This window comes from Lathyrus oleraceus, chromosome 5, assembly GCF_024323335.1.
Source record: "Lathyrus oleraceus cultivar Zhongwan6 chromosome 5, CAAS_Psat_ZW6_1.0, whole genome shotgun sequence".
In the NCBI taxonomy this organism is placed as follows: domain Eukaryota; kingdom Viridiplantae; phylum Streptophyta; class Magnoliopsida; order Fabales; family Fabaceae; genus Lathyrus; species Lathyrus oleraceus.
The window spans coordinates 95,844,938-95,870,414 of NC_066583.1; the positions used below are offsets into that span (position 1 = coordinate 95,844,938).

The 25,477-nt window shown below is 37.7% G+C and overlaps 4 protein-coding genes across 5 annotated transcripts; 3 read left to right on the forward strand and 1 right to left on the reverse strand.

Annotated features, from left to right (window-relative positions):
* The first annotated feature begins 5,526 nt into the window (after positions 1-5,526).
* On the forward strand, positions 5,527-7,735 carry LOC127087866 (ylmG homolog protein 2, chloroplastic). The gene is made up of 3 exons (XM_051028786.1): positions 5,527-5,961; positions 6,055-6,257; positions 7,299-7,735. Exons 1-3 carry the CDS (start codon positions 5,719-5,721, stop codon positions 7,561-7,563), a joined length of 711 nt encoding a protein of 236 aa, XP_050884743.1. The 5' UTR covers positions 5,527-5,718; the 3' UTR covers positions 7,564-7,735.
* A 203-nt stretch (positions 7,736-7,938) lies between these two features.
* LOC127087868 (uncharacterized) lies at positions 7,939-9,513 on the forward strand. 2 transcript variants are annotated; one of them, XM_051028788.1, is made up of 2 exons: positions 7,939-8,571; positions 8,821-9,513. In XM_051028788.1, the coding sequence occupies exons 1-2, from the start codon at positions 8,292-8,294 to the stop codon at positions 8,952-8,954; spliced, it is 414 nt and encodes a 137-aa protein (XP_050884745.1). In that variant the 5' UTR covers positions 7,939-8,291; the 3' UTR covers positions 8,955-9,513. The 2 variants fall into 2 exon arrangements, with proteins under 2 accessions (XP_050884745.1, XP_050884746.1); XM_051028789.1 differs by having other exon boundaries at positions 7,939-8,676; positions 8,821-8,941.
* Positions 8,867-10,666, reverse strand: LOC127087867 (uncharacterized). The gene is made up of 2 exons (XM_051028787.1): positions 10,352-10,666; positions 8,867-9,701 (listed from the first exon to the last, which is right to left on the reverse strand). The coding sequence occupies exons 1-2, from the start codon at positions 10,437-10,439 to the stop codon at positions 9,097-9,099; spliced, it is 693 nt and encodes a 230-aa protein (XP_050884744.1). The 5' UTR covers positions 10,440-10,666; the 3' UTR covers positions 8,867-9,096.
* A 1,099-nt stretch (positions 10,667-11,765) lies between these two features.
* LOC127078950 (uncharacterized) lies at positions 11,766-12,822 on the forward strand. The gene is made up of 2 exons (XM_051019360.1): positions 11,766-12,000; positions 12,626-12,822. Exons 1-2 carry the CDS (start codon positions 11,766-11,768, stop codon positions 12,820-12,822), a joined length of 432 nt encoding a protein of 143 aa, XP_050875317.1.
* The last annotated feature ends 12,655 nt before the right edge of the window (positions 12,823-25,477 follow it).

The following is a 25,477-nucleotide window of genomic DNA, read 5'->3' on the forward strand; positions in this document are numbered from 1 at the left end:
GTGCTACCTTCGGACAGGTACATTCCTGAATGGTAGTCGAGTATACGGCTACTCCCTTTCTCAGGTGCTACCTTCGGACAGGTACATTCCTGAATGGTAGTCTAGTATACGGCTACTCCCTTTCTCAGGTGCTACCTTCGGACAGGTACATTCCTGAATGGTAGTCTAGTATACGGCTACTCCCTTTCTCAGGTGCTACCTTCGGACAAGTACATTCCTGAATGGTAGTCGAGTATACGGCTACTCCCTTTCTCAGGTGCTACCTTCGGACAGGTACATTCCTGAATGGTAGTCGAGTATACGGCTACTCCCTTTCTCAGGTGCTACCTTCGGACAGGTACATTCCTGAATGGTGGTCTGGTATACGACTACTCCCTTTTCAGCAGATTCAGCCTAACGAACGGCTCATTCTGCAACTCAGATACGATCTAGCGTACGATCCATTCTGATCTTTCATCCCCAGCAAAGTCATCCGCCTAATGAACAGCTCACTCTGGTATTCAGACACGGTCTAACGTATGATCCATTCTGATCCCTTATCCCCAGCAGTATAGCATACTTTGACTCCCCAACGAAGTCAACAGCATAATGGAGGGTTCACTATACGGTCTGATGTATGACCCGATGTGACACCCATGTCTCTAGATGTCGTCTAACGTACGACACAATCTGGAAATCTCCTCAGCAAGTTTCTTGGATGGCATCTTTAAGCCCATCTCCGTCAAGACTGATGGACAAGCGCAAATTTTCGGGGCATTCTAGTGTTCAATAATCTTTCACCTCCAGACCACGAACGACACATGCCATTCTACTCTCTCGGTTCGAGAATATTGAACAGGGGCAGCTGTCATACCCCAAAATTTGCCCGTTGGCATTACCAAACATTTTCCAAGACCCTCTGACTTGTTCTGCAAGGCACTAATATCAAATGGACAAAAGCCCACTCACAACAGGCCCAATCCACAGGCGGCCCAAAATAGCTTGCTCGCTAGGCGAGCAGTCCCTTCGCCTAGCGAACATTTCATCATGTCACTCGCCCAGCGAAGCATCAGATCCAGAAAAAAGCCCAGAACTAGCTTGCTCGCTAGGCGAGCAATTCCTTCGCCTAGCGAAGCTTGCGAAAATCTGAAATTTTGGACCTCATTTTAAGCCCATTAGGTCACCACCACTACTACTATAAGTATCAGCTCTTCAGTAACGAAAACCACACAGGAAAACGGAGAAACAACACGAAAAAGCAGAGGAATACGGACGGAAACCCTAGCACGGGAACCTTGACGGCCACGTATCCGCACCGGAGTTACCGCCGCCCAAATCAATCCGACACCAACCGGGATCCGTCAATTCAGCATTATCACTAGGTTGCAAACAGGTTTGTGTATCATTACCGTTTTATGTTTCCATTTCATAATCTCTAAATGCATAATACATCATGATATATTGAATTTTTGGATATGGGATCATACTTTGCATGCGAGCTCGAATGTGCCTGAACATCATAAATATTGGGCCATGTTATTTCTGTAATTGAATGTGATAAGATATGTAACATGCTGGAGTCATACTGTTCTGAAATTCCAAACCCGTGGTCGCTCGCTAGCTCATCGCTAGGCGAGCCTGCAGCGAGCCTTCGCTGAGCCTTCGCTAGGCGAGGCAGAAGCGAACGGGACAGTGGCTGCTTTGTCCCTTTGCTGTTCCATTTTATGTGTATTTCATTATTGTTGCATCATTTGGCCTGAACTCGTAACTGTTATGTGCATTTTATGGCATTTTATGGTATTAATCAAATCATATTTTATCCTTATGCTCTAACCCGTGCGTTGAATGATGTAAAAGCTTCCATATCCCCAATGAAGTGGCCGGCTAGGTACCCTTACGTGTGAGAGACTTTCGTGGAGATGGATTCCAAATTACTTCACTTTAATGTGAAGATTCATATTGATTACTAATTAATTTTAATGTGTCGATTTTTAATGTATTGATTGATTTTAATGTGTTGGTTTTAATGTGGAAATTCACCATAATTACCTAATGAACTTAAAATAGGGACTTTAAATAAATGATATTGGACCTCTCTTCATTACCCCACAATTACAATATTATGGTCATGTCCCGCGAATGTGGGGATACACTTGGCAATGACCCTCCGGTTAAATCATCATAGTCCCTCGGATGTTGCCTTCTAAAATATGATTTTGTCCCTCGATGACCCTTCGGTGTAGCCTACGGTTAAATGATGACAGTCCCTTCGAATGCTAAGGTATCCTCATAATTGTTGCCTTCAATGACCTATCGATGACCCTACGATGACCCTTCTACATCCCCAGGATAAAACTACTTACTTCTCAATAGTAAGGACAGTTTTACCCTCATAAGGATGGGAAATGCCCAGAAAGACCTCGGACAGGTATAACCTTAATTGCTCATTCATACTAGAAAAATGCTTTTCACACCCCACACCTTTCAAACATCTTTTGGAAAATCACCACTTAGCATACATCCGCACTAGGATCATTGCCGAGTTATATTTTCCTAAACTACTTTCGAAAAACCAAACGAGATAACCACTTTGTATACATTCATGCAAGAATCATTACAAAGTTAAATTCTCATTTTCAAAACATTTTTCACACATTTCTCAACCACTTTTTCAAACCTAGAAAACATAAATGATTGAGCAATTAAGAGCCCATGGATAACCATGGATACAAAGGGTGCTAATACCTTCCCTTTGTATAAAGTACCTCCCGAACCTAAGAATTTAAAATTAAGGTCTTTCCTGTTCTTTTCCACCTTTCCTTAAGGGATAAAAGAAAAGTCGGTGGCGACTCTTGCTAACCGCGACATTGCGATTACAAATCCAATAAGGTCCAGTTCACCGTATGACAGGTAATACTAGACCTGGCATTTGTTATGCAGTTGGAATGGTTAGTAGGTTTATAAGTAAACTAAAGTGATCTCATTACCAAGCTGCTGTCATGATTTTGAGGTATATAAAAGGGACTTTGAAGTATGGAGTTTTGTTCCCTTCTGGAGATAAGGCTAATTCAAAACTGATATGTTACTCAGATTTTGATTGGTGTGGAGACAGAGTTGACATAAGAAGTACTTCTAGATGTTTGTTTAAACATGTGGTAAGTCATATTTCTTGGTGTTCCAAGAAGCAACTAGTTATTGCTTTGTAAACTTGTGAAGCAAAATATATTGCAGGTGATGTGGCTGCATGACAAACTGTTTGGCTTATGATTTTACTGCAGGATCTGAAGATCAAGATAAACAAGCCTCTGAAGTTGATAATTGATATCAAGTCTGCAATCAATCTTGTCAAGAACCCAATGTTGCATTGGAAAAGCAAGCATATTGAGACTAAGTTTCATTTTCTGAGAAGTCAGGTTCATAATGGAGTGCTAGAAGTTATGCACTATAGCACTCAAAAGCAGCTGGTAGATGTTCTAAAGAAAGCGATCAAGAATGATCAGTTTCTCCACTTGATGGATGAAATTGGTGTTATTAATTTTGATTAGTTAAATCATGAATTAAGGGATGATGTTGAAAGGTAACTTAGTATTTTAGTATTTTCACATACGTGACATTATTATTTGTGTATATATAGTACTGTAGTTGTCAACAGTTATATCCACTGAGTAGTAGTAGCAATAAATGCAGATTGTGTAGCAGTATGTGTGTGCAACCATTTGTTGTAACCATTTTGCAAGAGCAATAGAAGTTTGTTATTCCCTTTCTTCTCTCTCTTCTTCCATCTTCATATTCTTCATCTTGTGCACCAACAATTTGAACCTGTTCAACAATAATGTATGAAAGCCTCTTCATACAAATGATAAATAAATAAATAAACATATGATCTCATTGCTTTCTCCCTCTTGAGGGAATAAAAATAACAGTGAAATGCTAATGAGTGTCTCAGAGACACTCTTTAAGAGTTTAAAAAAGTTATTTTTTTTGAAATTCCGTGTACGTAATACATCAAAAATTGAAATATTTGACTTTTCTAAAGAATATTTTCTTTATTTAAAGCACTCGTTACCATGATCCAAAAAATATATTTTTACCCTCCCTTCAAATAACTTTATAGATAGAGATGAAATATACTCCTCCCTCCGTCTCATAAAAAATTTCATATTTGAACAATGTACGGTTTTTCAAAAAATGATTAGATATGTTGGTTTTGATGATAAAACTAATATCATTTACTAGAATACACTTATTAATCGTAGTTAAAAGAGTAGTTGAATAAAATGAAAATTAATAAACAAAGATATCATAATAGAATAATATTTTTTTTACATTAATATCGTAAAGAGATAATTATTTTGAGAAATAGAAAAAAAATACATATTATTTTTTAATGAGATGGGGGTAGGGATGACAATTTGACTCATCCCCAATGGGCACCCACAAATTTACCCATAATGGTTATGATAAAAACCCACAAAAATGGATACAGACATGAGCTCGGATAATTATCTATAAAAATAAGCGGGTACGGGTGCAGGCATGAGCACCTTGGTACCCATCCCGCCCCATACCCGCACACTATATATTTATGTATTTATATTTATATTTATATATTTTAGTTTATATTATTATATAAAAATATATATATATCAATTATAAAACGTATATCAATGTTACCATTACGTATTTAATATAAGTGTTCATTTATTTCAATAATAAATTGTTTGAAAACTTTTTAATGTTTTTAAAAATTTAAAATTATATGATATTTTATAATTGATCTATTTATTTTTAATAGGAATGCGGGTCACGAGTACGGGTATGGGTACTTACATATCCATAGAGCACGAATATGAGTGTTAACTTTGGCATCCAAGCGAGTTTGGGTTTGGACACATGAATTTTTTCAAATCGCGGATATGAGGATTGATACTATAGTACTTGTTCAAATCCTGTCAATTGCCATCCCTATACGGAAGAAATAATAAATTATGTTTTTTGAGAAAATTTTCAATGAAATACTTTAAATTAAGTCGATCATACACTTTCCCGAATTAGTCTAATATAACATATTCTTACATTTAATTGTATACATAAAATGAAGCATTTCTTGAGTCACAATAATACTATTGTGGATGTTATGCTCCAAAATAAAACTAGATTGAAGTTGAGAAGTGATATCCTTAAAATAAAGACTCAAACCTATTAAAAATAGTTTTTGAGAAATTGTATGAGTAATGCTAACACACTAGTATCTCAGTTAAAAATTTACAAATAAAAAATTCATCTTGAAAAACTAAAATTACAAAAATTAATTTTATATATATTTAATAAATTCAATATACAATTTCCAATAAAAAATTATTTATTTAAGGCCTTAGAAATCCTTATAACATATGTTAATATTACCCTAACTGTATAATCAATAGCTTTAAAGACTTAAACCTTGCATTTTAAAATTTTGATATTTAGGAATTAAATTTTCTAAAAATGAAAATGAAAAAGAAAAGAAAAGAGAGAGAGAGAGTTTTGATTGTATATAAATATAGGAGGGTCTAAAAATGAAATTGTTTTAATCAAAAGAATCGAGGTTAATTCTGTTTAATAAAAAAACAACTCGTAGTTTGTGGGTGGGCGTTGGGCGAATATACTATACTCCTATCTGCATTATCTTGTTTAGATAGTTATCTTATCGCAGGACCCATAGCCTGGCCTGGGGTTATCCTGTTTCAGCTCCATACAATGGCTCTGAATGCTACCGACTCAGAAACCAACAACAGCATCATCACCTTTCATTCAACAAATCCCCAATCACCATTTCTAATCGCACTCCCACTCTTCAAACTCCCCACTCCCCAACTCCCCACATCCATTTCCACCACATTTCATCAATGTTCCAAGTTTCTCCACTCTCTCGCTTCTCAAAACCCTATCTTAAACAAACTAATCTCTCTTTCCTCTCAATTCCATGACACATGCTTCCAGGTAATAAATATCCTATTACTAGTACTAATTTTTGTAATTTGGTTATGTATACGGTAGTGGGAGTTCTAATTTTTTTTTTTTGTGGTTTATCAGATTAGGTGCAGTAACTACAGGAATAGGAGGTTGGTGAATAGTCATCACAATTTCGCGGCTGTTTTACCTGGAGATTCAGTGGCTGGGTTAGTGGTGGCTAATGGACTTCAAAATTTCTTGAACCTTTACAATACTGTCATTGTTTGTAGGCTTGTTCTTACCTGGTTTCCCAATGCTCCTCCTGCTATCGTTGCTCCTCTCAGGTGAATTACCCATTCTTTTATTCATTCGTTAGTCATAATGTGCCAATTATGAAATGGATCTATATATTGATTGGTTAAATATGCTTTAGAGCTTTGAGTTATATTTTGTATAAAAAATTGTAGCACCAGTAGTAGAAAGAGGGTGGAAAATAGGCTTAGGTTGTTTGGGTATGGGGAGAGAAGTCCTATAGGTTCTATGTTAATGAGAGTAAATCAGATGAAGAGGAGTCAAACACTTAGAAGTAGAGGAAGACCTAAAAAAACTATAAGAGAAGTTGATCGAACATTATGGCGAAAGTTGAATAGAAACATGATCGAACATTATGGCGAAAGTTGAATAGAAACATGATCGAACATTACGGCGAAAGTTGATCCATGTAACTGACCCCACTTAATGAGATAAAGTTTGGTTGAAAGTTTGGTTGTTTGGTTGGAGGGAGTTTCTTATGGGAACACAAAGAATCAATATAAACTCTAAAGCTTATGTTCCAAAGGGATAAGAGTGCATTTAAATGATACTTTGTTGATGAAATGTAAGGATTTGAGTTTATTAGGGGAATCTATTCTCAGATAGAAAAATAGTGCTTATTATTTATGAGGTGTTTAATTTAGGTTGAGAAGGGTCAAAATGAGCGTGAATGATCTACTCCAGAACCCCAATGGAAGGTTTTGGATTGTGGACCAGATGCTATTAGAGAGGGACCGGATTTTCTGCAGTCAGAGAACCCTATTGTCAATGATTTGGAAGCTGTTTGATTGAAAATAGATGATTTAGATTTTAAGCTCAGTAAATAAATTGAGAACATTGTAAAGCAATGACCGGAATCGGATGCTGAAATATTGTTGTAGTCGCTTTTTGACTGAGGGAATCCGTTTCCGTTTCCATTAGAGAGTACTTGAGTAGCGGCGTGCTAGTAGAAGAGTATAATAAGTTACCTTAAATTACCAAAACATTTGATTCTGTTATTTCATCTCTTATGCATATGATGATATGATCTAATTTCTGAGTGTTGAATAAAATGATTTTTTTGTTTAATTCAGCACCGTATGTGACCCGTATCTGAACGTATTCCGTGGGCTTATTCCGCCTATTGGAGGATTGGATCTCTCTCCCATTCTAGCATTCCTTGTCCTGAATGCCTTCACCAGCACTGCTGCAGCACTCCCTGCTGAGCTTCCAATCACAGAACAATCTAAACAAGGTCCTGAAACAAGATTACAGTCTACCGATGTTACTTCTTCACAGAACAAATGGGTGAGGCGGCTTCAAGGGATCGGGTCAAAGACCTCCGCTACTGCAAATTAGAATATCATAATGTTTTCGTTTGTACCTCTGCCTGTTTATTTATTTAAATAGGTTTCTGTTGTAACTTCAGCTATCATAGTTCTAGGCAACACAATTTTCGAACCTGCATTCCTATGATTTTTTTTGTCAAAAGCTCTGAATTTATTATAATCATATCAATACCTTTTCTTTTCGCCTTGGATCCTCCTACTGTTCAACTGCTGATACACAATTTTTTTCACCCTCTTATATAAGCTAGATTTTGCAATTACACATGATTTGTTATGCACGGAGATATGATATCAAGCATTGGTATTATTTACTTTACTCTTTAAAGTGAATTGCTCATTGTAAAAGAACCCTGTCCGAAGACACTGTATTTCTTTACATGAATTAATTTCGCATGCACGTCCATAGCAGAAACAGACAGCATCAGATTCCAGATGATATTTGAGCAGGAGCAGAATATTATGATTTGTGAGTAGGGAATCTGATTCATAATCATATCCGTGCATTGTAACAACTAACAAGTATAAAAAAGTAACTGAAGTAGCCTTTCAGAAACATGCATGTGATTTCTAGTCCTTACTACTTTGCTTTGAAAAAGTAGGATTCCAATCACCCTATTAACATTATGGTGGTGGTTTTTTCCCAACAGTTCCACCATATTCATTTCTGCCAAAAACAAATAAGCATTAGCTATCCCACAGGGAGAGAACCAAGGTCACTCATAAATCATAGCATAGTGAATGGAACTTGAAGCTTGCAAAAGAGGAGGCAGATTTTCAATATATGAGAGACTAGCCACCATAGGTTTGGTGGTTCTAGCTGTGGCTTCTCCTCTTTATATGGAGCGCAAGCCAGAGAGTGACAATGATTTGGAAGATGATGAACAACCAATAAACGTTTCTGTCTGGTTGCCTTTGCTGCTCTTTTTATTGATTATGTGCATAGCTTTATCAGCTTACTTAGACCAGAGCTTTGCTGTGTTTGATCGATACTGGATTCATAGAGTATGCGGTTCTTCAGGTAGTATTTTTTTGACTATTACTGTTCTTATTCTTATTTTGAAGTGGAAATCATCTTTGTAAGGTCATGTGATGCTCAAACTGCTCTGTGAGGTATTTTATATGGGTAAGAATCTCTTTTTGTACCATATTTTGTGAAGAAATGGATAGTTATCTTGTTATCTCAATGTAGGGAGAAGTAAATATCTTATCAAATTTTGATAGAATTTGGCTAAAGTACTAAAATGTGATTGTTAAATAAATTTTGCAGAATGTCCAAATGGATTCATGCATCTTGAATTCTTGAATTCGAATAGTAAAACACTGAAAGCAAAACTTGAATTCCTAGACAAGAAATTTACAAGAGACAATATCACACATTTCATAGGTAAACTTCAAAGATAGAAATACAATTGGCATGAGCATCTCAATAAATAACAAAATCAAAACCAATGGAAAGAAGAACAAAAAGAATAGCTGAGACAAAGCCTCTTTTGTGATGACAATGAAGGCACATAAATCAAATGAAAATCCGTACAATTCATGATCATAATGGAAAAGCAAAACCCATTGCAATTGAAACTGAGGCAGCAAATATCCACATCACATTGACTGGTGACCAATCATGAGCACCACTGCATTCATCATTAGCTCCACTATAGCAACCTGGTTTTGTTGCTTTAGCCACACCACCCTCAAAAGCAAAGGTGCTATTAGGTTTTCCATTACCAAACAACACACACCAGAAATAAGGAGACCCTCCATCAGTACCTGTAACAGCAGCACCCACCTGAGTGTGGTTCTTACTGTATAAGAGGTCCAAGCTTTTCTGGTTTCTTATCAAGATTTCTGAGAACGCCTCTGGCGCATGGACATACTTAGTCTGGCACCCCAAGAAACGACCGGTTATAGGGGCAAGAGTTGTCGCCTTAACACCACAGGTTGGAGCAAAGACTTCAACAAATTGAGACTCTGGAGGCTTTTTGGCATCAGGTCCACCAACAGCACCGCAATCACCCTGGTATGCTTTAATGTATTGTAGAGCGAGACATGCAAGCCCCGGATTGTCAAATAGCGATGAATCCTTATGAGCAGTTCTGTTATCATTAATCACAGCTACTAACTTGTCTGCAGGGTTATTTGTAACTTTGGCTGCATAGTTGTTTTCATAATGCCACACAAATGTTAACTTAGAAAACACACAAGTGAGTATATATATATATATATATATATATATATATACTAGTTAATGCCATAAAAGAAATTTAACCATATACTATGTAAATAAATACAACTACAAAAATTCCGCAAATCATATCTCATATCTCAACAGAGAAAAATCGATATTGTTAAGTTGAAAAACGTGATCCTGATTGGAACCCAGAACCTTATGGTGGGTTTTTAGTGATTTATTACTCTTCCTACAGCTAACTAATTACCATAAGTTAATAACTAACTTACAACTAAATTGTAACAAACTTCTATAACAACCAAGATTCAAGAATATTGAAAATTGAAACTATTTTCATCCAGCAATTAAGATCTAGTCACAGATGGCAGATTTACGGTGAAATGCTGGCATTGTAAGAACTCATTTCATTTCAAATTAAAATGTCAAAGACGCAATCAACGACATAAGGAGCAAACAATGAAACAGATCACAAAGATTAACAGTAAAGGTATTAAAATCACATTTTTAGAAAGCGATTCTATAACAGATGAAATTCAGTAACAGCAAGATTCCAAATCTGGAATCGAAACCAGTAGATAAAAATAAAAAAAAGAACTTGTTCAAGACTTACTTTGAGTAGCAGCAGTAGAGCCCGTAGAAGCGGCAAGAAAGAAGGAAAAGATGAAGAAAAGAAACCAGACAGTTAAAGTTTTAGGCATTGTTACTGTTTCAGAGGAAACAGAACAATGAAGATAGATCTGTGTTGTTATTATGTCTGTTTCTGTGTTGAAAATCCACCAAACGAGTGGGTCTATGGCAGCTCAAGGTAGATGCTTCTTAAAGTTTCTGGAAGTTTTATTATGAGATTATTATAAGGAAGAAAGTACGTTTCAATTAGGAAACTATACTCATCTCATGTTAGTAATTTTATATTAAATTACTTCATTTTCTGTCGGTGTGGTTATATTACTACCATTATTTAAAAAGCGGAAAATAAATTAATGTTACTAGGGGTTTTACTTACAAATAAGTTCCAATTTGTTACAATTTATTACAATTTTAGGGGTTTTACAACATAAGTAAAGAATTATAATCCCTTACAAAAGAAAATGGATCCAAAAATAACTGTTGATTTTTCAATGGATAGGGTATCAATTTTTTTTTTGGGTAGGAGATGAAAGAATTGTAAAGTCTATAAATGAAAAGAAAAAAACTTAGAGCTTGAATTATAATCCCTTATAAAAGAAAACGGATCCAAAAACAAGTCGTTGATTTTTCAATGGATATTCCGATCGTGTTAAAGGGTATTAACTTTTTTTTTGTTATGTAGGAGATGAAAGAATTGTAAAATTTATAAATGAAAAATAAACTTAGAGCTTGAATTATAATCACTTACAAAAGAAAACGGATCCAAAAACAAGCCGTTGATTTTTGAATGGATATCTCGATCGTGTTAAAGGGTATCAACTTTTTTTTTGTTTGGTAGTAGATGAAAGAATTGTAAAGTTTATAAATGAAAAAAAAACTTAGAGTTTGATAGAGTAAATCTCATTGTTCAATCAAATGAAATTAACAGTTAGTTTATCTCTATCCGTTGTTTCAATGAAAATAAATATTCAAGTTTAAAGTAATGATGTTAAAATTGTTGTAATATAATCCAAGTTGTAGCACAAGTCTAAATTGGTTAGGGTTGACGTTTGTTAGTTACTTAGTTGACAAGTTAGTCAGCTAGTTTGTTACTTAGAGTACAAGTAATTTTATATATAAATACATGCATATTGTAATTCAGTTTTTGAAATATTTAATAATAAAAATTCTTATTCTTCATTCTATCTCTCTCTCTTTTCTCATTAAAAGTGTCTCACATACTAACAAATTGGTATTTAGAACTCCGATTAGTTTCTTGATCGTACTTTCAAGAATGATCGTGTTTCCGAGATCGTGGGTTGTTAATCGCATTTGTTGCAAAGATGGATGGTAACAATGACATTCTGAATTCTCTTCAAATTCTTGAAGGCAAGAATTGGATCCGATGAAAAAAACAGATGCAATATTTGTTTGGCTTTCATGAAATCTTAGAAGTGGTTACTAATGGCGTCTCTGAGCTTGCTGAGAACACAACTGATGCTCAAAGAGTTGCGAACAAGGAGGCCAAGAAGAAAGACAATAAAATTGCATTTTATATTCAATCAGTGGTAGACACTACGGACTTTGATCAAATTTCTTATGCTGAATCGGCAAAGGAGGTATGGGATATTCTTATCAAATATCACGAAGGAGGTGAGAAGGTTAAAGTCATCAAATTGCAGACGTTGCGAAGGCAATATGAATTACTGTAGATGGGAGAAGAAGAAAAGATTGCAGACAATGTCTCGAAGGTGCGAAAGTTTGTACATCTCATGAAAGGTTGTGGTGAAACCCTAACTGATAAGATGATAGTTGGGAAGATAATCTATATATTGACCTCTTACTTTGATCACATGAGACATTGAAATTGGAACATTGAAACATTGAAATTGGAATATTTGGTTGGTTTGTTGGAGACATATGAGATGAGGATTGTCGAAAGAAAAGGTGTTTAAGATTCGATACAATCTTTACACTCAGACATGCAAGAAACATGTTGGTTCTACCAAGTTCAAGGGCAAAAGAGACATGACTCAGAGCAAGAAGTCTTGGTCAGACCCTCAAAAGCATAAGATCGATAATAGGGCTTATGAATCCTCGAAAAGAGGAGAAGGAAACTCCTATTAGAAAGACAAAGAAGAGAAAAAAAGTTGTGCATAACTGTGAAAATGGGGTCACTTGGCCAAGAATTGTTAGTAAAAGAAAGGAAAGAATGAAGGAGCAAACCTTGCACGTCAAGATTCATATGATTTTAAAGACATTTTGGTTATGGCTGCAGTTGCAGATGAGCATGTCGGCACCAAAATCTGGTTCCTCGATACAGACTGCTCGAATCACATGACTGGTAGGAAAGTGTGGTTGGTAGATTTTGATGAGTCAAAGCAGAGCAAGGTCAAACTTGTTGATAATAGCTCATTGCAAGCAGAAGGTACTAGCGACATAGTTATTCAAAGGAGAAATGGAATAAAGCTATGATCAAAGATGTACTATATGTACTTGGAATGAAATGCAACCTGCTAATGTTGGACAACTGGTTGAAAACGGTTTCTCAGTGGTTATGAAAGATGGATCCTTGGAACTATTCAACACTCAGAATAATTTAGTCTTAAAATATCCTCTGTCGAATAGTAGGACATTTAAGACCATGAATAATTCGACTGAGGTACAATGCCTAAAAATAGTTGTTGAGAAGAATAGTTGGCTGTGGCATTTGAGGTTTGGACATATGAATTTTAGATTACTCAAATAATTGATTACTCAAGATATGGTAATTGTTATACCAAGTCTCGAGATGCCCGACAAACTCTATGAAGGTTGCTTAATAGGGAAGCAATCTAGAAAGTCTTTTATTTCGACTATGCCAATGAGGTCCTCTTGCATACTAGAAATAGTACATTCATATGTATGTGGCCCGTTCGAGGATCATACAATTGGTGGAAACAAGTATTTTGTCTAATTTTTTGATGAGTATAGTCGAAAGTTTTGGATCTATGTGATCAAGCGAAAGGACAAAGTATTTGAAATTTTAAGAGATTTAAGATGCTTGTCAAAAATCAGAGTGAAAATAAGATCAAGGTTCTGCGAACATATGGAGGTGGAAAATACACGTCCAATTTGTTTGAAGAGTTATGTGCATAACATGGTATCGATCATCAGGTAATTTCTCCTTACACGCCTCAACATAATGGAGTAGTATAAAGAAGAAATATTACCATATTGGATATGGCGAGATGCATGCTGAAGTGGAAGAATTTTCCAAAGTCCTTATGGGGTGAAGCTGTCACCAATGCTGTTTATATTCTGAATTGGTGTCCTACCAAGAAGCTGAAAAACAAGGTTCCTGAAGAAGTTTGGAGTGGCAAACGACCATCAGTGAGTCATCTGAAGGTGTTTGTCTCTATTTGCTATAAGCATATTTTTAATACAAGAAGAAGGAATCGTGATAATAAAAGTGAACCTATGATTCTGGTAGGATATCATATGATTGAAGCATATATGTTATTCAATCCAATGGAAATTAAGATCGTGATAAGTCAAGACGTTGTCATTGATGAGAACTCTACCTGGGATTGGAATTCAGGTGATGCAACTAACAAGCCAATGATGAGTTATGGCGTTGATGAAGAAAGTAGTGAGCATGTAGATATTCTAGTTAATAACACTCCAGAAATAGTCAAAGATGATAATAGAGTCGAAGTCAAAGTAGATAATCGAGAGGGAGTGGTTAGCACAAGCTAAAGACCTAAAAGAACCAGAGTTCTTCCAGCAAGGCTTCAAGACTATGAAGTTGGAGAATTAGTTCATTTTTCTTTACTTGTAGGTGCTAAACCAATAAAATATAAATAGGCTTTAAAGAATAAACAATGGAATTTAGATATGGTCTAAGAGTTACAAGCGATCGAAAGAAACAACACATTAGAGTTAGTCGAATTGCCAACATGTACAGAAGCTATATAAGTGAAGTGGATGTTCAAGTTGAAGCATAATATTGATGGGTCGATAGCAAGACATAAGGAAATATTAATAGCTCGAGTATTCTTCAGAGAGTAGGACTCGACTACTCTGAAGTATATGCACCAGTAACAATATTATAGATTATCCGATTGGTGATATCCTTGACATGCAAGAAAGGATGTTTGATATTTCACTTATATGTGAAATCAAAAAATTTGAATGGTCCCCTAGATGAAGTTGTATATGTCACACAAACTCTTGAGTTTGTGATATAAGGGGAAGCAAGGAAAGCATACAGGTTGCACAAAGCGCCATATGGGCTCAAACAGGCACTTAGGGCATGGAACAAGAAGACTGACTCATACTTGGTAGAATTGGGATTCATCAAATGCAAATCTGATTATGGTGTATTTGTTCAGGTTGTGGCATAAGATATAATAATCATTTGCTTATATGTCGATGACTTGTTAGTAACTGGAAATATCTTTGAGAACTTGTCAAAGTTCAAAGAGCTGATGAAGAAGGCATTTGAAATGTCGGATTTGGGAAAGTTGTCGCACTTACTAGGCATGGAATTTTAAATGTCGAAGCAAGGCATGATGTTACATTAAAGAAATCATGTCAAAGAGATACTCAAGAGATTCATGATGGAAGACTAGAATCCTGCATCCTCACATGTCGAATCAAATTTGAAATTGGAGAAGCATGGAAAGGAAGATAAAGTCGATGTCACTTTGTTCAAAAAAATTGTTGGATCTCTAAGATGTGTGTGCAACAGTCGATCTTATATAGGTTTATCAATCAGATTAGTGAGCAAATACATGAGTGAACCAATGGTGTCACACATGAAGACTGCAAGAAGAATCCTGAGATACTTAAAAGGACCGACAAACTATAGAATTCTATTTCCACGAGATTCTGAAAGCAAAGAAGTTGTGATTAATTGATATTCAAATGATGATTGGTGTGGAGACAAGGAAGATCGAAGAAGCACAACTAGTTACTTTTTTTAAGTATTTTGTGCGTCAATCTCATGATGCTCGAGAAAGCAACCTATGGTGGGATTATCATCATGTGAGTCTGAATATATAGCAGGATCCTATGTTTCTTGTCAAGCAATCCAGGTCAGATATGTACTAGAAGAGATGGACGTTGAAGTGAATAAACCTCTGATGTTGCAGATCGACAACAAGTTAGTCATTAATCTTGCAAATAGTCTAGTTCTGCATGGGACAAGTGTAAATACAAAGTGTCATACAACATACGATATCAAGTTTCGATGATGACAAAAGACCATCATGCACGTCTACGAACAAATGCAACACATTACCCACCATATCCTTTTTCACGTTATCCTAAAGCTACTATAATCATTAAAAACATATAGACAAAGTGTGATCATGACCAAATACATGAAAATCACTAATCACAGCCTTTTTGCAGATTTGAAGGCTTTGAGTCGACCATAGGGGTCAGCTCAAAGCTCACGGGTCGGCGCAAAGGCTCTGCCCAAACTGGAGGGAGTCAGCGCAAAAACCCCTTGCGTCGACGCATAGGGTCGACGCTTAACTCACGGGTCGGCGCAAAAATCCCTTGCGTCGACGCATGCAGTCGGCGCGTGCCCCACGGGTCAGCGCACGCCGACCCTATGGTTGACCATTCGCGCGCAAACTCAGTTTTCTGAGTTAATTCAAAGTTTAAATTTCTGTTATGTTTGTTTGGTTTTGTCTGTTACTATATATAGAAGTAAAAACACTTCTATTGACTAACATTTGCTATTTTTGAGTACAAGTGTTCAAGGAAACAAGAAAGAGTGAAATAGTTGTCAAAGATTCATCATCTTCATCTTCAACAGTCCACAATACATCAACTGCACACAATAACTTTTGATGCGATTTGTGATAGTTTGAAGGTGATAAGGTTCGAGGTAGCGATTGAAGAATCGGGTTCGAGTTGAAGTCTTGGCAGGTTCTTTCTTGAATAAAACCATTAGGGTTTTATCCTCCAATACCGGTTTGCGTTTGGGGGTTTTTGGACGGGTTGCTTCATTATCTTTCAGCTGAGCGAAGGTAACTGATAAGAGAAAGTCTTCATCAGTTTAGTAGCGGAGTCGGTGTTTGAGTAGTGAAGAATCCGGGTTTGATTCGTTCGTGTTCGTGATCAGCCGGGCCAAGGGGTTGAAGAACGGAAGGTTCATCAACGAGTGGCAGGAAACGGAGGTCAAGCATCAACAATCAAAGGTCTTGATTCATCTTGAATCAAGGGGCAAGGAAAAGAAGTATCATTCAACATATTGCAAATTCTGTTGTTTACATACTTTGCACTCCTTGTAAAAACGATTAAATCTCACAGGTGATATCTAATTAATCATCTCAATTCTATTTTTAGAATTGAGGGCAGACGTACCCCGAAGCGAGGACGGCGGGGGAACTGCCTCATCAAATCTCTGTCTCCTTTAATTTTCTGCATAATCTGTTTTTCTGCTTAAAATTTAAGTGATTTTAGTTTAAGCAATTTTAGCCAAACATTGATATAAGTTGAGTAAGTGTTTAAAATTGTTGTTGGAATACCAAGTACAATAACATACTGTACTAGGATCAATTGACTCTCTTACTCAACTCAAATATCACTTGGAGTGTTTGTGCACACCAAGTGTTTGTAAAATTGCCTAAGCCAAAGTTGCCTTAAGTTTGCACTGAGTTTTAATTTGGTATTTTGGTTCATTGGAACTAGGCTTGCTAATAAGTGAACTCTATCATTGATTGTGATACTAGTGTAGCGAATTGTATCTCGTTTTATCTCTTATCCATTAGCTTAACGCATATCCGGTTTTCCAATAACGGTTCGTTTTTAGACTAATTTTCCTCGGCCGCTTCCGCACCTAAAAACATTTTTAAAACCAATTTTTCTTTTAAATTGGTAGCGCCGACTAAAGTTTTAATTGGGATCTATTCAACCCCCCCTTCTAGATCCGTGCCATAGTCTAACAAGTGGTATCAGGAGCTCCGGTTCACTCCGTGCTTCTAAATACAACGTTGATAGAAAATGGCTAACGAACCTAAAGGGGCCTACAATAGAGCTCCCGTTTTCAATGGTGAAAATTATAGTTATTGGAAAGACTGTATGCGGGTGCACATAAATTCCATAGATAGAAAAATATGGAATGTTATTCTCAATGGTCCAATTGAAATAACCATGACCAATGAGAATAATGAAATAGTGCCTAAGCCTGAAGCACAATGGACCGATGATGATGAAAAGAAATACAACTATGATTGGAAAGCCAAAAACATCCTAATCTCCTCATTAGGGGTAGACGAATACTATCGTGTATCCCATTGTCCTACTGCTAAGGCCATGTGGGATTCACTTCAAATTGCCCATGAGGGGACGAACGATGTTAAACTGGCTAGAATCAATACACTAACGCAAGAGTTTGATCTCTTTTTCATGGAGCAAGGGGAAACCATTGCCGACATGCAAAAGAGATTCACTCATCTAATCAATCGATTACATTCACTAGGTAAACCTATTTCCAATGATGTTGCCACTAATAAAATCTTAAGATGTCTTAACAGGGAATGGCAGCCGAAAGTGACCGCCATCAAAGAGGCAAACGATCTTACCATATTGGACTTAACAACATTGTTCGGCAAACTACAAGAGCATGAACAAGTTCTATTAAGCTTGGAACAACATGAAAAGAAAGATAAGAAAGACAAAGCCAAGGTGAGCGAAAAGAAATCAATAGCTCTAAAGACTTCCTCCTCAAAGTCTCAAGCAAAAGAGCAAAGTGATTATTCATCAAGTGACGAAGAAGAAGAGGACAAGAGTGAAGATATGGGGCTGTTCGTCAAACGCTACAACCGTTACGTGAGAAAGAACGGCATCCAACATTCCGAGAAGAACTTAGTTAACTTCCGGAAGCAATCTAGGTTCTCCAAAAATGATGACTCCAAAGGAAAAACAACTAGAGGGTCGTGCTACAAGTGTGGAAAGCCGGGTCACTACAAACCGGACTGTCCGATGAACAAAAAGACAAAAGAAAAAGATTCATACAAATCACATAAGAAACCATCAAAGCCAAGGAGGGCATACATTGCTTGGGAAAGCGATAGCGACTCCTCCGATGATGAAAGCTCCAGTGATGAAGATGAAAATGCAAATCTATGTCTCTCTGCTCATCAAAAGAATAAGAAGAAACAGGTACGACATGCTAAATATGAAAATTCCTCTAGTATGTCTCATCATGAATTGCAAACTGTTTTTGAAACTTTACACTGTGAAGCAAAAGAGGCCTTTAAAAGGCTTGCCTCAAATAAGAAATTTTTTCTCATTTAGAACAAAAAATTCAAGAATCCGAAAGGAAACTTGAGGCACTTAAGGCTTCTATAGTGGAAAGCACAAAAACTAGTTATGAGGACCTTAAAAGTAGAATGATGAACTTTGGGTGTGATACTTGTTACATTTGGCAAAGTGAAGTAAGGAACCTAAAATCCAAACTTAACAAGGCTCTCGAGCCCAAGATTACTTTTGCTATTGATAAGTCTAACTTTCGAAAAAGTATGGTTAATCCATATCAAAAATACAAATATGTTATAAAGGACGAAGATAGCAAAAGTAATCAAAATGAAAAGTTCTCTTGTCTCTATTGTTGCAAGAAAGGTCATTCCATTGCTAAGTGTAGATTTAGGAGATTTTTAGTTCCTAAAGGCATTTATCAATGGATGCCCAAATGCAACCAATTTGCTTCTCACCACTCAAGACCCAATAAGCCATTGGGTACCTCCTTTTGTTAATTATCTTATCACAGGTACAATGCCTCGAGACTACCGAGAGAAGATGGGTTCTCGATAGTGGATGCTCAAGGCATATGTCAGGAGACATATCTCTCTTCATTGACTTCGTGGCTAAGAAGAAGGGATATGTAACTTATGGTGACAATAACCGAGGAGCAATACTTGGTAAAGGTAGTGTAGGTAATCCCTCTTCCACTACTATTTCTGACGTATTGCTTGTCGAAGGTCTTAAACATAACCTACTTAGCATCAGTCAGTTATGCGACAAAGGATACAATGTATCGTTTTCAAAAGATTGTTGCAAAATTGTGCATACTGATGATAAGAAGAGCATGTTTAATGGTCTTCGTGTGAACAATGTCTATATGCTTGACTTAAATGAAGTATCGTTAACAAGTGACAAATGTCTTGTAACAATGAATGAAGATTCATGGTTATGGCATAGACGTTTAGCACATGTTAATTTCGACTTACTTAACAAAATAGTCTCAAAAGATCTAGTCCTAGGTCTCCCCAAAATTAAGTTCACCAAGGATCACCTTTGTGATGCTTGTCAAAAGGGGAAGCAAACGAGGATCTCTTTTAAATCCAAAAACATCGTTTCAACAACGAGACCTCTCGAGCTTCTTCATATGGATTTATTTGGGCCATCTAGGATTAAGAGTCTAGGAGGAAACTATTACGGTTTCGTAATAGTGGACGACTTTTCTCGATTTTGTTGGACTATTTTCTTAGTAAGTAAGAGTGACACATTCGCCACCTTTGAACGATTTGCTAAGCTTTCCCAAAATAAACTAAATACAAACATTGTTGCAATTAGAAGTGATCATGGAGGTGAGTTTGAAAATCACTTATTTGAAGAATATTGCGGTAACCATGGTATTGATCATAACTTCTCCGCTCCACGTACTCCTCAACAAAACGCGGTTGTGGAGCGTAAAAACCGAATTTTAGAAGAATTGGGAAGAACAATGATCAACGAAAGTGGATTACCGAAATATTTTTGGGCCGATGCCATTAGTACGGCTTGTTATGTTTTGAATAGGGTGCTCATTCGCCCTATTCTAAATAAAACACCGTATGAGCTTTTAAAAGGGCGAAAGCCAAATGTTTCTCACCTACATGTCTTTGGTTGCAAATGTTTTGTGTTGAACAATGGAAAGGAAAACTTAGGAAAATTCGATTCCAAGGCCGACGAAGGTATCTTCCTCGGATACTCTCAATCTAGCAAAGCATATAGAATTTACAACAAGCGATTACTTACAGTAGAAGAGTCTGTGCATGTTACCTTTGATGAATCCAATCCGAGAAACGTCGGAAAGGATAGTGTTTTTCATGGTGCAGGTACATCTACCAAAGACATACTCAATGATGGCGAGCCGGGGATTGATCAACCCGACACAATCAAAATTGAGGAGGACAAAGATGTACTCCATGATGAAACAGAAGTAGATCATCCGCCTTCAAACGATGATCTTCCTCAAGCTTGGAAGTCTTCCAAAGACCATCCAATCGACAACATTATCGGAGATATCTCAAAGGGTGTAACAACTCGGTCTAAGATAAGTAATTTCTGTTATCACTTCGCTTTCGTTTCGCAGATGGAACCTAAAAACCCTAAAGAAGCCCTACTCGATGAACACTGGTTTTTATCAATGCAGGAGGAACTTAATCAGTTCACCAGAAATGAGGTTTGGGACCTTGTCCCTCCTCCGCGAGATCATCGAGTAATCGGCACCCGATGGGTGTTTAGGAACAAGCTGGATGAAAACGGGGTAATAACCCGTAATAAGGCGCGTTTAGTCGCGCAAGGGTATAACCAAGAGGAAGGCATCGACTATGAGGAAACTTATGCGTCGGTTGCCCGACTCGAGGCTATACGCCTTCTCCTTGCCTTCGCTTGTGCAAAGGATTTTAAGCTATTCCAAATGGATGTTAAGAGCGCTTTCCTTAACGGTCACATTAATGAAGAAGTTTATGTCGCACAACCTCCGGGTTTCGAATCCCATGAGCATCCTGATCATGTTTACAAACTGAAAAGGGCCTTGTATGGTCTCAAACAAGCTCCTAGAGCTTGGTATGAGAGACTAAGCAAGTTCCTACTAGATCAAGGTTACTCAAGAGGAAAGGTTGACACAACCCTCTTCATTAAACGTCAAGGAAAGCACTTGATATTAGTGCAAATTTATGTAGATGATATCATTTTTGGATCTACTAACATGAAGCTTGTGAGAGAGTTTTCTGACCTTATGCAGGGTGAGTTCGAGATGAGTATGATGGGGGAGCTCACATACTTCCTCGGTCTACAAATCAAACAACTCAAAGAAGGAACTTTCGTGAGCCAGACAAAGTATTGTTTGGACCTTATCAAGAGATTTGACATGGAAAAAGCTAAGGCCATAGACACCCCCATGCCTACGTGTATCAACTTGAACAAAGATGAAGACGGTAAGGAAGTAGATGTAAAACGGTATAGAGGTATGATTGGTTCACTCCTTTATCTTACTGCTTCCCGTCCCGATATTATGTTTAGCGTATGCATGTGTGCAAGATACCAATCATGTCCCAAGGAATCCCATTTAAAAGCCGTTAAACGGATACTTCGATATTTATCCGGTACTCCGAAGTACGGACTATGGTATTCCAAAGGTAATGATTGTTCTTTGGTAGGTTTTTCCGATTCCGACTTTGCCGGTTGCAAATCGGATAGGAAAAGCACAAGTGGCACTTGTCATCTATTTTCAAACTCTTTGGTTAGTTGGCATAGCAAGAAACAAGTTTCTGTTGCTTTGTCAACCGCCGAAGCGGAATACGTTGCAGCCGGTAGTTGCTGTGCCCAAATCTTATGGATTAAGCAACAACTATTGGATTTTAACCTAAAACTGGAATGTATTCCCATATTTTGTGACAACACGAGTGCTATTAACCTAACCAAAAATCCTGTGCTACATTCTCGCACTAAACACATCGAAATTCGACACCACTTTCTTCGGGATCATGTAGAGAAAGGTGACATCGTGTTTGAACACGTAAACACTGAAAATCAACTAGCGGACATTTTCACAAAGCCGCTAGCCATATTCGCCGAGAACTTGGCATCCTCGATATTTCGGAAAGGGCACTCTAATCTGCTGTTTACTTTCTTCCATCTTAAGCCTCAATACTGTACTTCTGACAAATTTATGTTGTTGCAAGCACATGTCTAATGTTCACTAAGTCACTTCAGCATTAAGGTGATACTGTTCCTCTTTCTATCTCTCTGCTAAATCTCATGACTTCAAAATGTTATCTCAAAATGATGTGGTTTATATATATATATATACTCTTATTATATCTCTTTGGTTGTGTATTGCTGTATGTGGTGTTAATTATGCATCAAACTGGTCATTGCATGTGCTGAGTAGTGAAAATGAAAATTTTAAACTGTATGAGTCGACCGCACCTGGGTTATGGTCGACGCATGATTAAATAACTTTTGCATTTTCTCAAAAATCAAACAGTATGCGTCGACGCATACAGGGGTATGGTCGACGCATCGCTCACAGATTTCGTTTTTCTGCAAAAATTTTAAATCATCTCTCATGCATTCACATCATTAAATGTGCAATTACATTCCATCACCTTTCAAACTACCCACTACTTTGTAACTTGCATCTACCTAGTGGCTATTGGTCTTTGATCTTCCATCTTCCCAAAACCCTAACCTTTCCACTATAAATTGGGAAAAACCCCTCTCTAGAAGAATCACTCTCAAAACCCTCATTAAACCTTCTCTCTGTTTCCAAACACTCAATCTTAAACCCACTCAAATGGCTTCCTCATCACGCAGACCCTCCGGCAAAAGACCCCGAGAATCATCCGGTGCATCTCTTCCCGTATCTGCTGTATCACTCGTTCCACCTGCTCGTGTCGAAATGTTCAACAAAGACATCGGTAAACGAGGAGTTGTGCAACAACACGCGTTCTATAGACTTGAAGCTGAACGCATGCACTTACCGGAAGTCCTGTCTCTGCTGCAGCATCAAGGTCTCATCAACTTCTTGGAGTGCAACACTCAATACAGTGAAGACCTTGTCTGAGTCTTCTACTCCGGTCTTCATGAGAACTTTCGCGGACACAAGCTTTCCTCCAAAGTTGGCTCTACAAAGGTATCAGTTAAATCAAATTTCTGGAACAAATATTTTGATTTGTCTGTGGATGATACTGGAAATCCCCTGCCTGAGGTGACTGATTCTCACCACATAGATGGCTATGAGTTTAAGAGTGCATTAAATGACATGTTGGAATGGCCATATTCTGATGATTTTGTGCAGAGTGACTTGTTCCCACAAACCGTCACTGCGGGCAAACTGAGCGCCGGGGAAAGGATTCTCCAATGGATTGTCTCACGCATCCTGCGGCCCAAGAAGGGCGGTCTCTCCAGAGTCGAACAGTCCGAGGTGCATTTGATCTACATTCTGAAAAACAAGATAAAAATCAACTGGCCATACTACATTGCTAGTAGAATGTATAATCTTCGGGATTCCGGACGAGGAACTGCTCTCGCCTACGGATCCTTCATCCAAGAAGCCCTTACAACAGCCAATGTTAGTCATCCGTCTTTCCCGTTAACATCAGTCACACCTGACAAAGAATTTAGCACAAAAACCATGTCTATGATGGGATATATATGGTGCAAGGAGCGGAAGAAATATAAGTTTGTTAGAAGAGGATACGTTCCTCCAAGGGCTGACAGTGATGAAAGCGAAGAACAGGACGATGAAATGGAAAATGAAGAAGAAGAAGAAGATGAAGAAGAAGAAGCAAGGCACGATAATGCTCACAATGGTGGAGACGACAGTCCTTCACCCATTGGCACATACGACTACTCCGGCTCTGCTTGGGTACAGCAGCCGGATACATATGAAGAAGCTGTTCCACGATGGGGTGGCTGGGGTGAATGGCAACATACGGGTTGGACAACTCGACGTGAATCTTACCAACCGTATCACCATCCTGATGAAGAATTTCTTCCATCCCCTCCACATCCTGTTGACTCTTCAGAGCTGTTGGAGATGATGCAAAGCATGCAACTTGCCCAACAAACCTTCATGGAATCCCAGGATGACCGACTTGCTCAAATTACCAGTCAACTTCAAACCCAAAATGAGCGGATCGAAAACCTCTCCACAAGCCTAACTGAACGATATGCAGATTTGGATAGGCAGGTCACAGGGAGTCTTAGGCATCTGGAAGGTGTATGTGATTACCTAGAAACTCTGGCTGACCCCAGCAGAAACCCAGGCGTATGCTACCATCCTGGACACCGTCACTTAAGACAATAGCCATTCATATGCACTTTACATGTTGCTTGTTGTTTTTGCATGTATTTTGTTGTTACTTTGCCTGTTTATGCACCACAACTTCATTATGTATTTTCTCCTTCTTAATTAATGACTATTGTTAAGAAATGATATTTGTGTGATATTATTTCGTTGGTATCTATATTTCTACTACTGCCTGTGAATTTGTCGTTGCAATCTTGAATAATTACTCTGTCTCTCTTTTTGATGTTGTCAAAGGGGGAGAAAAATGCTGACATGGCATTATCTGACAAACTGCAAATGGCCTTAGATTACAAAAGAAAGGGGGAGTTGTACAAAATGTGTCAATACTGCATGATGTTCGTCACGCTGAGTTATACGGGTTGTCATCATCAAAAAGGGGGAGTATGTAAAGACAAAGTGTCATACAACATACGATATCAAGTTTCGATGATGACAAAAGACCATCATGCACGTCTACGAACAAATGCAACACATTACCCACCATATCCTTTTTCACGTTATCCTAAAGCTACTATAATCATTAAAAACATATAGACAAAGTGTGATCATGACCAAATACATGAAAATCACTAATCACAGCCTTTTTGCAGATTTGAAGGCTTTGAGTCGACCATAGGGGTCAGCTCAAAGCTCACGGGTCGGCGCAAAGGCTCTGCCCAAACTGGAGGGAGTCAGCGCAAAAACCCCTTGCGTCGACGCATAGGGTCGACGCTTAACTCACGGGTCGGCGCAAAAATCCCTTGCGTCGACGCATGCAGTCGGCGCGTGCCCCACGGGTCAGCGCACGCCGACCCTATGGTCGACCATTCGCGCGCAAACTCAGTTTTCTGAGTTAATTCAAAGTTTAAATTTCTGTTATGTTTGTTTGGTTTTGTCTGTTACTATATATAGAAGTAAAAACACTTCTATTGACTAACATTTGCTATTTTTGAGTACAAGTGTTCAAGGAAACAAGAAAGAGTGAAATAGTTGTCAAAGATTCATCATCTTCATCTTCAACAGTCCACAATACATCAACTGCACACAATAACTTTTGATGCGATTTGTGAT